The sequence below is a fragment of the Acomys minous genome (assembly GCF_964271855.1).
Source record: "Acomys minous genome assembly, chromosome: 7".
In the NCBI taxonomy this organism is placed as follows: Eukaryota; Metazoa; Chordata; class Mammalia; order Rodentia; family Muridae; genus Acomys; species Acomys minous.
The window spans coordinates 89,223,041-89,237,554 of NC_140488.1; the positions used below are offsets into that span (position 1 = coordinate 89,223,041).

General features: G+C 33.0%; 1 protein-coding gene across 10 annotated transcripts in view; it reads right to left on the reverse strand.

Moving 5' to 3' along the window:
* The window catches only part of DMD (dystrophin), a gene marked incomplete at its 3' end in the record, with an annotated part of 2,106,393 nt that overhangs the window by 1,156,897 nt on the left and 934,982 nt on the right, over positions 1-14,514 (reverse strand). For all 10 annotated transcript variants that reach the window (XM_084788839.1, XM_084788837.1, XM_084788840.1 and 7 more), the window contains one exon: positions 241-435. In XM_084788839.1, coding sequence (XP_084644965.1) covers positions 241-435 — 195 coding nt within the window. The remainder of the gene's footprint in view (positions 1-240; positions 436-14,514) is intronic.

The window sequence follows — 14,514 nt, forward strand, 5'->3', positions numbered from 1 at the left end:
ATTCCCTTCCTCTGTGATCACACAGGGCCTCTCCACCAGGAGGCAAAGATCAAATCTCCAGCAACAGAGTTTCTGTCAAAGACAATCCCCTCTCTTTCCCTTCACATTCTCCATGTGGAGAATGAGCCAGAAGGTGAGCAGCTTAATCTTGAAATTTCTAAAGTTTTCTGGAATAAGACAAAGTTTCTTCACTGTGCAATTACCATCCAGTAAAGTTAAATGAAAGAGCTGTGTTTTTACCTTAAGAGATTCCTCTTGCTTAAAGAGATCTTCAAAATCTTTAGCACAGAGTTCAGGAGCATTTAGAAGTTGTTCCACATCTGAAAGAGCTTGTGAGATATGACTGATCTCGGTCAAATAAGTAGAAGGCACGTAAGAAACATCCAAAGGCATATCTTCAGTCGTCACTACCATGGTTTCTTCATGGAGAGTATGCTGGTACAGATATACAAAGGAACATTTTTTTTAGCTTTCTAAAAATGAAAAGGGCCTTTAATGAGTTTATATTGAGTCCAGTATACAGTTGAGAGAGAGCTGGGAAGGGCTTAAAAATAAACACATGGCATGATGTTTAGTAAAGTGGTTAAACATTCTATATACTTTTTCATCTCCCAAAACATTTTTATGAGCTCCACCTACTTTCTCACTCCAAATAGTAGAAAAATGACCAAAGTCATAAGGTAGGGAGGAAAGTAATTCGACTCCAAGGAAAACATAGTATTGGAAGTTACTTTAAACTTTTTAATTTTAACTGTTATTCCTTTCATAAGAAGAAACACTGTTGTTTTCTCCTAGTCTTGATTGAGGTATAGGACTCACAAAATATTTTGATCAAGAATATATGTACTTTTACACAAGATGCAGATATCAGCTCCAACCTTCAATGTTAGCTTGTTATTAAGTTAATCTGTCAAATAATTTTGGGTGACTTAAGAATTTTTACTGCTCCAGAACTTCTCAAGGTCTTAGAATGTCTGTCTTGCTTCTACATTCTCTGAATTGGTATTCAAATGCCTGTGATGCCAAAAGTTCCAGACCTTTTTGGAGTTTGCTAGTAGTAATTATTTCCTTATTCTTCATAAAAGCAATAACTAAATGTAACTTGGCATGCACATTCAAAAATATGAATGACTTCTGCTCTTCTTTTGTCTATGATATAGGCAGCAAGGCTCTTGTAATTGAAATTATTCTCCCAGTAACTTTGTTCTCAGTTGATTAACTGCCACCTGCCTGTTGATGAGGTCAGCTTAGGGCATCATTGCAGGGTCTCTTGGGTAAGTTCGGACAATAATATGCTAACACAGTCTTTTATTATTGCTGTCTCTCTGATAGAGCTATACACATTTTTCAATAACATAATTAAATGGACTTAGGGATCATGGACAGAACTTAACTCAAAGATGTGTAAAAATTATAAGCTTATTAGTTTGACCTTCTTTTAATTTCTCATGCTTGGGATTTTTATACTTAATATTTATATGACAGACAAGTAAACTTTTTCTAATTCATTTGTCTCATCTAATTATGTTGCAGTAATCTCAGAACTGTACAGTCCATTTGAAAATGACAGGTAATTTATGAAATTGGTTATATATAAATGAAATTCTTGACACATATTTCTTTATCATCAATGAAATGATAACATATATGCATTTCCAACATGCAATTCAAATGATAGAGAAATTAAGCCTGAGTGTAATAAAGTATTTAACCATAGATTTTAAAATCTAAATTCTATTTTTGCAATTCAAATATAAAATATCAATAATTTAAATATGTATACATACATATATACACATATAATTTATCAGGGTATTTGAATGTGAAATTTGTACTTACATATTGCATTCAACACTATATAGAAGAGTTAACACAAAAAGTCAAACAAATTTTTCATTACATGCATGCATGCTGCTTAGACAGGTGACTTTGTTTTTAATATTTTGAAGATAATTTTCTATTTGCATTGATTGCTATAACTTCTAAGATGCAAATTTTCATCAAATAAATAAATAAATGAAATCACTTATAATATTTTATATATAATTATAGAATCATATCTGTTTTAATACTTGCTTTTAAATAACATGTTTGTTATTATTAATGACAATGTTAATACAATACAAGCAGTACTTTTTATGTTTCAATAATTATTCCCCTTCTTTTTCAACAATGGTTATCCTCGAACTAAAACTTCAAAATGTGTAAAGAACATCATGAGCACATTTAAAAATTTAAAATATTGTCAATTAAAAATATTTTGATCTATATCTCATCATAGATTTTCTTAAAAACAGATGCCAGAAATCCTTTTTTATGTCCCTTGATTGACACAAAGTTTTATCTTCTTTACTGACTTTTGATACTTAAATTCCCACCATAAAGTAATTGTAAGTTAAAAGCAGCAAGTATATTAATGAAAAAGTGAAAAACAATAAATGAAAGTGGCACTAAAAGTAAACTTGCATTTGAATAGTAACATAGATTTTTACAAAAGTTTAATTTAAAAACTGACTTTTTAAATTGTTGGTGCTTGTTAGTGAAATAAAAGAGAAATCTTACAATCTGAAACTTATGTTCAGTAGGTCATGCTGAAGTGCGAGATTCACAGGGAGTTAAGAAGTCTAAAATGTATCTATTAGACCTATAATATATATTCTTCTGATAAAATTAGACTAGCTTTTGACATGAGCATAACTTTCATCAATATACAAAATTCAATACCATTGAATTAAAACATAACCTTATTTGTGAGTAACAATTAGGGCCTTCAGATGAGGAGTACATTCAATAATCTACCTTTTGTTCTAATCTCCCTCTATATTTCTATATCTCCCTTTATTTCTTTTCAGCTCCTATCTCCTAACCTACGAAAGAAAGATAAAGGAAAGGAGATACGTCCCTGAGTCAAACATGATTCTATAGATATATGAAGTAAAATAGTTAAATAAGGTCTTCAAAAACCTCAGAGACCTACAGAAAATGGCATTTAAAGATGTTTTTATTATTCTAAAGATTCTTTGACAACAAGACAAGTTAACTTCTGGCAACACTAGCCTACTTCAAAGAAGATGATGAGCATCAAAGAACCTCCTTATGGAGTTGGCTTCAAATGTGGCAAATCAGCCACTGGGCAAAAGTCCTTATTTTTTTTTTGCCACAGACAGAATTCTGCCTAAAAAAGAACAAGCTTGGACACAGGCAGAGTCTATGGCAAAACTCTGCCAAGACAGGGTAAGCAAGTCCTCAATAGTTCCTGCCTCGTAAATATGTCTGTCAGAAATATTGGGCCAGAAGGCTTAAGATGATGCTCCAATATCTTAGAGCGGGTTGGGTGACTATTCAGGCAGTAAACTGCCTCAGTCAATTTTTTCATTTTGGACGCTGCTAACCTGTAGTCCGGATTCACTCAAGTATTTAAGTTTTATCCCTTCTCAAGCTTCTGATGGGTTTGAAGACCAGATAATTTAGTCTGTCAATAAAGCTTAGTAGGTTAGGGGTTAAGATGTTTTTAGATCAACATAGATGTTTTAAGTAAATAGAGATGAGATATGATAGATATTAATCTCCATTCAGAAATTTAGACCCAACAAGAGAGGAAAGATGTTTACTTCAAGTTTGCCAAATACTAATAGCCAAATGTAACATTTATAGAATTCCTGACTGTCTTGTGGTTCTTCTTGCTGTATGTAGTTTATTTTATCCATGTATAATAATATAAATGTATATGCTAAAAAAGAAAAATAATAAAATTAAAAAAATAAATTATTGGTGCTTATTATTAATTATATTTTGATTTTCATGGAGACAATTTAAGCAAATTGGATTGAGATCAATAATAATTAGTTCTAAACACACAGTTCTGAAGGTCAGAATTTTATGAGCTGATAATTATGATTTAGTGTAATGTACAGTCCTGAAACAAGGAGTCCAAATAATCTAAGCAGCATACACATCCTGTGGCTTTACTTTTATATTTCCATTACATTTGTTTTATTTATATGTATGTAAAGATAAAGGTGTGTACACATGTGTATTGTGGTTCATATATGTAAGTCACAAGACAAATTGCTGGAGTTGGTGCAATCCTTCCATCACATGAGTCTAAGGGTAGAACTCACATAAGCAGGCTTAGTGATAATTTATCTTCTAGGACATTTCTCTGGCTCTGCCTTTTCAATTCTTAAGCCTTTCTCTACTTGTTTGCAAGTATCAGCTGTAATTTTATCCAATATGGATCACTGCACTTTTTCACTTAATAGTAAATATTTGTTAACACACCAAAAATTTCACACATACTTAAATGAAAGATTTATTGGGATGATTTGTGGCAGTCAAATTCTATTTCATCAAATAATTAAATGTTATATCTAGTTCTATATCATATATATATATATATATATATATATATATATATATATCTTTTTGATCACATACAAAGTCTGTTCAAACAAATACTAGCCATTGAATTATAGGAATAGAGCGGTCCATTAATGTCTATTTTGTGATTATTGTCAAAATTAACAGACATAAGTAAGTCTTAGAACAATTCATGCTTATTCATTAAGACAAATTGACAAAGCCATTACTTATTCACTCCGTGCACAGTCAGGGTAAGAGAGGAAGCATTGAGAGAAATGAGAATCAATATCAGGTTTGGGGTGAGCAGGGGCAGGAGGGCAGAGGGCTTTCATAGAGAAGATAAACCATGAGCAGGAGTATTGCTGTGACAAGCTGGAGACATAAAACAGGGTGGGTTCCTAGGACAACACTAGGCTGTCTCTAGCAGATATACCTAGTAGCAGGAGTCATGAAAACTGAAGAGGCTACCTTATAACTAGACATGGCTACTAGTGGAAGGAGAGGACCATCAACCCACCCACAAGAACTTTGACCCAAAACTTACCCTGCCTACAAGATATGCAAAGTCAAAAATAAGTTAAAGATTGAGAAAATGTCTAACCAATGTCTGGCCCAACCCTAGAACCACTTAATGGGAAATGGCCACCCCCTAACACTATTAATAATTGGTTGCTATGCTTGCAGATGGGAGATTAGCACAGCTGTCCTCTGAAAGGCTTCACCAAGGAACTGGTGGAAACAGATAGAGAGACCCTCAGCCAAATATTGAGTGGCATGCAGAGTCTTATGGAAGAGTGAGAGGAAGGATAGAAAGACTCAGAGGGGACAGGAGCTCCATAAGAAGACCAACAAAACCAATTAATCAGGGCCCAAAGAAGGTTATGGAAACTGAAGTGCTAACCAAAAACCACATATGCACTGCACTTAGGCCCCCTACACAAATGTAACTGAAGGGCTGCTCAGTCCTCATATGGGATCTCTACTAAACGGAGTAGGGGATGACTTTGACATGGACTCTCTCATGCCTACTTTTTTTTATCACCTTCCCCTGGTTGGGCTAACTTGCCAGGACACAGGGGAAGAGGATGCTCTCAATCTTTATGCAAGTTGATATGCTTGGGTGGGTAGGATTCTTCTTCTTGAGGAGTAGAGGAAGGGGTTTTTGGAAAACAGAAAGAAGGTGGGACTGGGAGGAGATGAAGGAGGAGCTATGATAAGGATGAAAAGTAATACTTAATAACATTAAAAGAAAAACATTAATTGGCATTTCCAATAAAATTTTAGAGTTGATAAGACTGTCCAAGGAAAATGAATGACAGAACTATTCTTTAATTCAGATGCTTTCATTTGAATATGAAAGACTATAATCCATGGCTATCCTAAACAATTTATATTGAAGAGATATTTTTTCTTATTTTCTCTATGACAAAAATATGATATCCTAACTATATTTCTGAAACTATTTCTAATTACAGTGGACATTGGTGCAGTTAAAAAATTAAAAGTAAAATTTATAAACAGTTTCATAATTTGAATATACTTAATGGCTTCTAATTTAAGAAACACACTTATCTCTTATTATCTTAATTTATGGCATCCAGCCACCATATAGAGGTGACTTGTTGGAGTAAAGATCAGTCAAAAATTAGAAAGTAGGATAGGTTTCATGGTTGTTTTTTTGGGGGTGGGGAGAAATCAAAATAATGCAAATAAAATTCAATACCATTAGATAATGGCTGACTGATTTATGAGAAAACTGTCATAAACTTTGAATATCTTAATGTGTTGTAACCCTCAACATTTTCAACATGCAAAGATTTTTAACATGTAACGTACATTATCTTTTCTGTGTGCTCATTTTCTATTTTTCTTTAAATATATATGATTCATTTTGACAGAGCTATTCAGGTATTCTTTGAATAAAATGGATACATTGAATAAATTTCACTCTAGTATTATAAAAAATTCAGTCATTTAAAAGTCTGTGTAATTAGAAGAATAGTGTGCATTTTCATTATGCACATTACAAGCACTAAAATTCAGATTGTCTTTTCACTTTAATTGCATTAACTCTGTTTTACTTATATCCTTCTGAATTCTGATGTGTTCAAATCCTGACCAAACTTCTGAAAATTGACTTGTTTTTTTATTTTTTTACCACATTATAATATTACAGATATGTTTATCTCAATAGGCAGCATGTTATTGTCACATTAAACCATATTACTTGTCTTTGTTGGTTGCCATTTCTAAATATATATACACAAAATAAAAACTTTCCTCATTTTTCTGGCAATGGAAAAGTTAATATATGAAGGCAAGCCCAAAAGTTTCTACTTTTATTTAGAAATGTAAGGTCTAAGCAGTGTCTATAAAGAATTATTTTAAAAAGAAACTACTGAGCTTTGTATCTTTAAAAAATGTTGATTATGAAAGTAGGTATGTACATCATTTCTGATTTATTAAAATTGGTGTCTCTGAAAGCTTAGTATCACATATCTTATATTACTTTAAATATATTTCTTGAATGGGCATCTGACTGTATGAGATAAATCAATTCTCTCTGAAAAAAATTATGGGCTCTATGTATTCTCCAAACAGAATGTTTTATTTTATGATTTAAAAGACTTCTCATTTCTTCAAATTTCTGTGACTTTTGAGTCATTCATGCTTCTATGAGGTCAAAGAAACTGAAGAAGAAAAATGGCATAGCATATACCATCTTATGATTCCCCCCTCTCTCTTTATCTACCTATCTATGAGAAAATATGTCAAAACATTGCATATTTAACACATATTTTTATCCTAGAAGAAAAGAAATAGCTATGGTGTCAGTTTTGTTACTCAATTACTATTGAGACAACAGGGAAGATATAGGTAACCTTCAAAATACAGAGCATCTACCAATGTCTAATATAAGCAATGACATGAAATATTCTGAGTCCTCAAGTGAAATCTATTTATTTTTAATTATTTTTCAGAATATCATTATTAAATATTGAACATTATTTACAAATACTGGCAAAATTTTATGTAAGTCCAAATTATAATTACAGGTTTTAAATTCACATAGATGGGTCATAAATGAAATGGAATTTGGAGAGTGAATTTTTTGGGAGGAATTTTTATTAGACAAGTTTCTTTAGCTTGTGGTTTTAAAGATCTGCAAAGACAGGCATGATTCCTTCTTTAGATAATTACAAATATAAGGAAAGGTGAGTTACTATTTATTTTTCTTAGATCAATTATATATGATAAAATAAAATCAACATATTTGTCAATGAAAATTAGCTCTTAATCATATTGATATATGTGATAAACTTCCAATGACAGATTATTTTAAAATGAAAATATGACATAGGTGAGATCACTATGGATTTAGTTGGCCATGTTCACTGTTTTGGGACACAAAACAATATACAGCAAAAGCAATATGCTGAAAAACCTATGCCTCATGTTTTGGATAGGTCACTGAGTATACAGTCCTTAAAGTAACACTCAAATGACTGCATGTGAAATAGTTATGACCCTGTATAGAAAATAAAACAAGGAGAGACTGTTAACACTTAAGTAGCTTTTCCCTACATATTACATCATCGAAAAGATTTTTGTGTGAACCTACAAAACATAATTGATAGCTACCATAAAATGATTCCTAATTGATTGATCAAGAACTTCTATTAACAAAAATTTATCTACCTGTTTAAAAAATAAAATCTACTGAAACACTGTAGAAATTATATTTTTACTGTACCTTATATTTTCTAAACCCAGAATGAATTTTTTGAGAAGGCCAGTGTGTCATTGAAAGAAGAATGCAAGTTATTGTGGGTTTCAATGGTTTGGGGTAAATATTCTTTCTCAGAGGCTAGGGTGTATATTACAAAAATTCTGATTGAATCTCCAGAATAACCTTTCTCATGTAGACCCTTTCTATACTGTAAAACCTACTTATTTCCTCAGAGTCAAAGTCAAATATACTTATTTTATCTGTAAACCAAATATTGCAAATGTTAGTAGTTTAAAGTGATTATCATTCAAAGGACAACCTTTTCATTTTAATCAGGAGCTTCAATGACTGAACAAAATATTATGTTGGGGGAATTTTAAGCACTAATTTTGGCTTGGGAGAGAAATAAAGAAAAAAACTCTCAGAAAAAAAGAGAAAACAACAACATACATTACAAGTCTTATTAGAAATCACCAATAAAATAAGACTTCATCCACGAAATTATACATTATGGGTAATTTATAGTACAATACACACACACACACACACACACACACACACACACACACACACAGACACACACGTTACACATGGCAGCTCTCAAATAGTAGGGTACTTGCTCCTTAACTCTGACATCACATAAAAACTCCAAATGGGTCAAGGACATCAATGTAAGACCTGATACTCTGAATATTACAGGAAAATTAGGGGATACATCTGAACTCATTGGCACAGGAAAGCCCTTTCTGAATTGAACATGAAAACAGAAGAATTAAGACAAAATTATTAAATATAACCTCAATACTAAAAAGCTTATATAGAGATAAATACACCGTGATTTGAATTAAGTAGCAGCTAACAAAAGGAAAACATTCTTTACTAGTTCTGTACCTGAAGGTTATAATCTATCATATACAAACACTTAAAAAAAAACCCAAATCCTAAACCTTAAGAAAATAAGCACCCCAACAAAGTTGGGGCATGGAATTAAATGAGAGGTGTCTCCAGGATGAAATATGAATACCCTAAAACATTTTTAAAATTCATCATTTTAACCGCTATGAAGAGGTTAATTTAAACTATCTGGAGAGTTTAACTTATCCTTAACAGAATGGCTAAGATTCCCCATAACAAAGGACACAAAAGCTGGTGCAGATGTAGAGAAAGAAGAATGGCTGGTAGGAATGAAAAGTACTTCACTCACTATTGATATCAGTGTATAGATTCCTAAAAAAAAAAAAAAAAAAAAAAAAAAAAAAAAAAAAAAAACTAAAAATGAGATCTACACATGATCCAGATATACCACGCTTTAACACATTCCCAAAGATTCATATTCTTCTGTAGATATAATTGCTCATTAATGTTGACTGCTTCCCTATTCACAAGAGTCCAGAATTGAAGTAGCCTATATGTCCACCAACTGATTAATAGGTACTAAAAATGCAGTATTTTTACACAGAGGAATATTACTTACATATGAAGGAAACCAAAATTATTAAAATTGGAATTAAATGGATAAATTAGTAAATAATTCTAAAAAAAGTAGCAATTCAGAAAAAAAAGTCTTGAATGTTTTCTGCCTTTTTTTGAAAATTAGCCTTGAATCTTCATATATGTTTGTTTCATTTGGAATACACATAGAAATTAAGAATTTTTTAAGAAGTCAAGAGTAGAATTTCAAGCTGAGAACCCTGTGAGCCATAATAATGTCTTGCCTGGCAAAATAAGTGCTCATTAGTATGATAGTGGCAAAATAATTATTGGTTCAACTAACCGTATTATGATTGGATTTAAATCTCATTCCATTAGATAAAACCTATGCCTGGTATTGATATGTCAGGAACTAAGAACCTGTCTCTAGATAAGTCATAGGCCCTAGGAGGAACCTAGGCACAGTAACAGATTTCTAATGACTTACTATTATATACATAGATTAATATGTTATCAAATGCTTATCAAATGAAGCATCTATTTGAATTGAATGGTGATTACAGTGACAAACATGATTAGACAAGGTGTTGAAAATAAGAAAATACAGAATGCTTAGCACTAAACAGGACATCTATATCATATTAGTTCTTCACAATGATAAAGGATGATTATGGAACAGGGAACAAAATATTCCAAGAGGCAGAATCCTTGGGTATGTGTGTGTGTGTGTGTGTGTGTGTGTGTGTGTGTGTGTGTGTGTGTGTGTGTGTGTGTGTGTGTGTATGTTCTCTCAACACAGCAGGTACCTATTAATACAAATTTATAAACATTATGACAGCATAGTCAAGCTCCCATGCACATTAAAGTCAAACTAAATATCAGCTTGAGAGGGGATGTGAACATAAAGTTCCACCCAAGAGCTTTGGACAATTTAAAGTTTACCTCAGAGACATGCAGAATATGGCGTTTAAAACTGTTTCTATTACTTTAAAGATTAATTGACAATGAGACAGGTTAATGTCTGGCAACACCCACCCTACCTCAAAGAAATGATGAGTGTCAACGAACCTCCTTCTTTGTGGCAAACAAGCTACTGAGCAAAATGTTCTCATTTCTACCCCAGAAAGAATTCTGCCTTTAAAATAAAAGGCATACTTGGTGAAGGCAGAGTTGATGGCCAAACTCTGCCAAGACAGGGTAAGCAAGTCCTCAAGAGTTCCTGCCTCACAAATATGTCTGTTACATATATTGGGACAGAAGGCTAAGATGATGCTCCAATGTTATAGAGAGTTTAGGGTGACTGTTCAGGCAGCAAACTATTTCTGTCATCTCACTTGGAAAACTACTAACATGTACTCCCTGTGTACTCAGGTAATCAATTTTATTCCTTCTCAAGTCTCTGATAGGATTGAAGACCAGGTAGCTTAGTTTTAGATTCAAGCTTAATTAGATAGGGGTTAAGATGTTTTTAGGTGTAGATAAATGTTTTAAGTTGATAATGACAAGATGTGATGGAGATTGATCTACATTCAGAATTTTAGACTCACTAAGATAGGAAAGATGTTTTCTTCAAGGATGCCAACTACAAATAGCCAAAACACTAAGAATGCAACATTTATATAATTCCTGATTGTGTCATGGCTCTTCTTGCTGTAGGTAGTTTATTGTATATATGTATATTTATATTATTATGGATGTACAGACAGACTACAGACGGAAGGACAGAAAGATGGACTGATAGATGGTGGGCAGACAGACAGAAGGTCAGACAGAGGACAGACCAACAATAAGACAGACAGACAGAAGGACAAACAGAGTGACAGACAGGATTGGCAGACAGATAGAAAGATTGACAGGACAGACAGACATACAAATAGACAGACAGAAGGATGGACAGAAGGACAGAGTGATAGATGGACAGACAGAAGGATGAGTGAATAGAAAGGAAAGATGGACAAGGAGACAGAAGGGTGGACAGGATAGATAGACAGACTGATAGACAGAAGGATGGACAGAAGGACAGAGTGATAGATGGACAGACAGAAGGATGAGTGAATAGAAAGGAAAGATGGACAAGGAGACAGAAGGGTGGACAGGATAGACAGACAGACTGATAGACAGATGGATAGATAGAAAAAAAGACAGACAGACAAAAGGATGGACAGACCAAAGGATGGACAGCGCAAATGTATAGGCAGATAGATACACAGAATGCTTAATGGACAGACAGACAGAGTACAGACAGAGAGACAGATAGATGGATGGATGGACAGATAGACAGACAGAAGGATGGATAGGACAGATGGACAGACAGACAGACAGACACAGAAATATAGACAGACAGAAAAATAGAGAAGAATGGACAGAGGGGCAGACAGAAGGATGGACAGATGGAAGGATGGATGGGCAGACAGAGGGAAAGGCAGACAGATGGATGGACAGGACAGATGGACAAAAAGACAGACAGATGGACAGACAGACAAATGGATGGACAGATAGACAGACAGAAGGATTGACAGACAGAAGGATGGATGGATGGATGGACTAGCAGAAGGATGGATTGACAGACAGATGGACAGACAGACAAACAGAATGGCAGACAGACAGAGATAGATGATATATAAACACGATAAATAAGCAGATAAGCATCACACAAAGTATATGTTAGATGGTAGTGTGAGGAATGGAACACATGTGTGTTGGTAAATGTAGGTTTGTATATGGAGGTTCTATTATACTGACAGTGTTTGTTCATAATAAAGAAAAGGAATGTCTGAATAGTGTATATTGGAATGCATGCAATAACATTATGTTTTTTCTTCTTTCAGTAAATATAGAAATGAAAGCCTTCCTGATTGCATGGTAACCTAATGGAAAAGAGCAGTAGAGCTTCACCTGCTTTATTATTTTCATGGAGCCACAACCCTTGTCTAATATGTTAAGGCTGAAATATGCTCACATCAGGAACTAACCTACCAAAAATGAAGTGAAACTGAGACACCAAATTACACAAAAATCATCATAATATATACTCATTGTAAATGTGATATACATATTTGTATAATAAATTAAAATGTACTATGTGTGATTTAGGTTCTGCTATTAATTCAATATTTATTCAATGAATTACTATTATTGCCAGTACTCAGAGTTAACAAAGGTAAGTTTTCAATTAGAAAGGTTTTTAGGAAGCTAAAGGTGATAATCATTTGGGAGCAATAGGATGCTGGCAGAGGAGATATCTAACCTTCAGAAAGCTCAGTCAAACTGAAAAGTGAGGATCACAAACTATGATAAGAATCCAAGGGTCCATATGCAAATGGTGATGATACTTCTTAGTACTTACAGAACAAGAGGGACATCTTCCCCCTCGATATGATCATAGGCTATCAAGTCTTATCTTGGTATCCTATTTATTCTTTCTTTGAGTGTCTCAGTCATAGATCTAGGGGAGGGGAATAGGGTGAAAATGGGAGGAAGGGAGGAATGGGAGGATACAAGTGAAGGGATAACAATTGAGTTGTAATCTGAATAAATTAATAAAATTAAAATAAAATAAATTAAAAATACTTACAGAACCAGAACCACCAATGTACCCAGTATTAATATAAACCATTTCTATGTGAATGCTTTTCTGATTTCTAATATTCATCTTCTCCTTAGAGATAGAGGGAAATATCTATAAGGGATGCAAGAAAAAGACCTACTACCCATGGTAAATATGACATGAGAGACTGTCTTAGACATTTATTTTTATTGATTTATTTTCCTTTTTAATGGACGTAATTTCTTTCCTCACATAACATATCCATATTACAGTTTCTCCTCCATCTACTCTTCCAGGTTCCTCCCTACTACCCTCCATTAGAATCCACTCCCTTTCTATCATTATAAAACACACAGACTTTGAAGGGGTAATAAGAAAATAAAAATAAAAATAAAACAAAAACTAACACATCAGAAATGATGAGATATGATAGATATTGATTTCATTCAGAATTTTAGACTCACCTACATACGAAAGATATTTTCTTTAAGGCTGCCAAATACAAATAGCCAAAACACTAAGAATGTAATATATATATATATATATATATATATATATTTCCTGATTATTTCATGGGTAGGTAGCTTATTGTATATATGTGTAATAATAGAAGTATATATGTAAAAAATAAATGAAAAAATTTAAATAGCATTTTAAATCCTGCACAATTGTTTTCTACACAACCAAAAGAAGGAAACAGAGGCTGTAAACTCAAAAACAAAAGGCAGTGCATACTCAGATTTTAAACATCTACTTCCTTCTGTGCCTCTAAGCTACACCCTGAGATTTTGTCTTAGCTTCTAGGTTTCCTGCTTTATGTACCAGTGACAACATCTTCCCCTCTTAATGTGATTAGTAAACACGCTATTGTAACAAGATGATTGACTGCTTCCCCTGCACATACATTAACTGTGTCTTTGGATATGACCCTATCCTCCCTGTTCTAGTCACACAAATTAAAGAACCTAGAGTACTATGAAAATATCAGACAGGACCATTCTACTTAAAAAGTTGTTCTTATGTTTCACATACCATGCTTGAAATTTGATCTCAAAAATTCATTTCATTCACAGAATGTCAATTCTACAATACTCTTAAAGTAAATTTTCTATTACAGCCATTTCTTATTTGAACACTGGTAAATGACACTTCCTTGTCCATAATTAAACTGCAGTTACTGAGTCTGCCTGACACCATGCTAATACTCCATTTTTCTTTATAGAATTTCATCTTAAAGAAAAACCATTCTATTTTTAATATATACTACTAGCCTATTACACATTAAATATATTAGAAAACAACTTTCATTGCATTTTAAATTAATGCTCTTAAATTCTACTTCCTTTTACAATATTTCCATTATGCTTATTTGTAAGTGCTCTAAGCAGAGACTTCAAATAAACTCAGCATATGTAAGTAAAAGGAAAGTAAAGAACAAACAAAA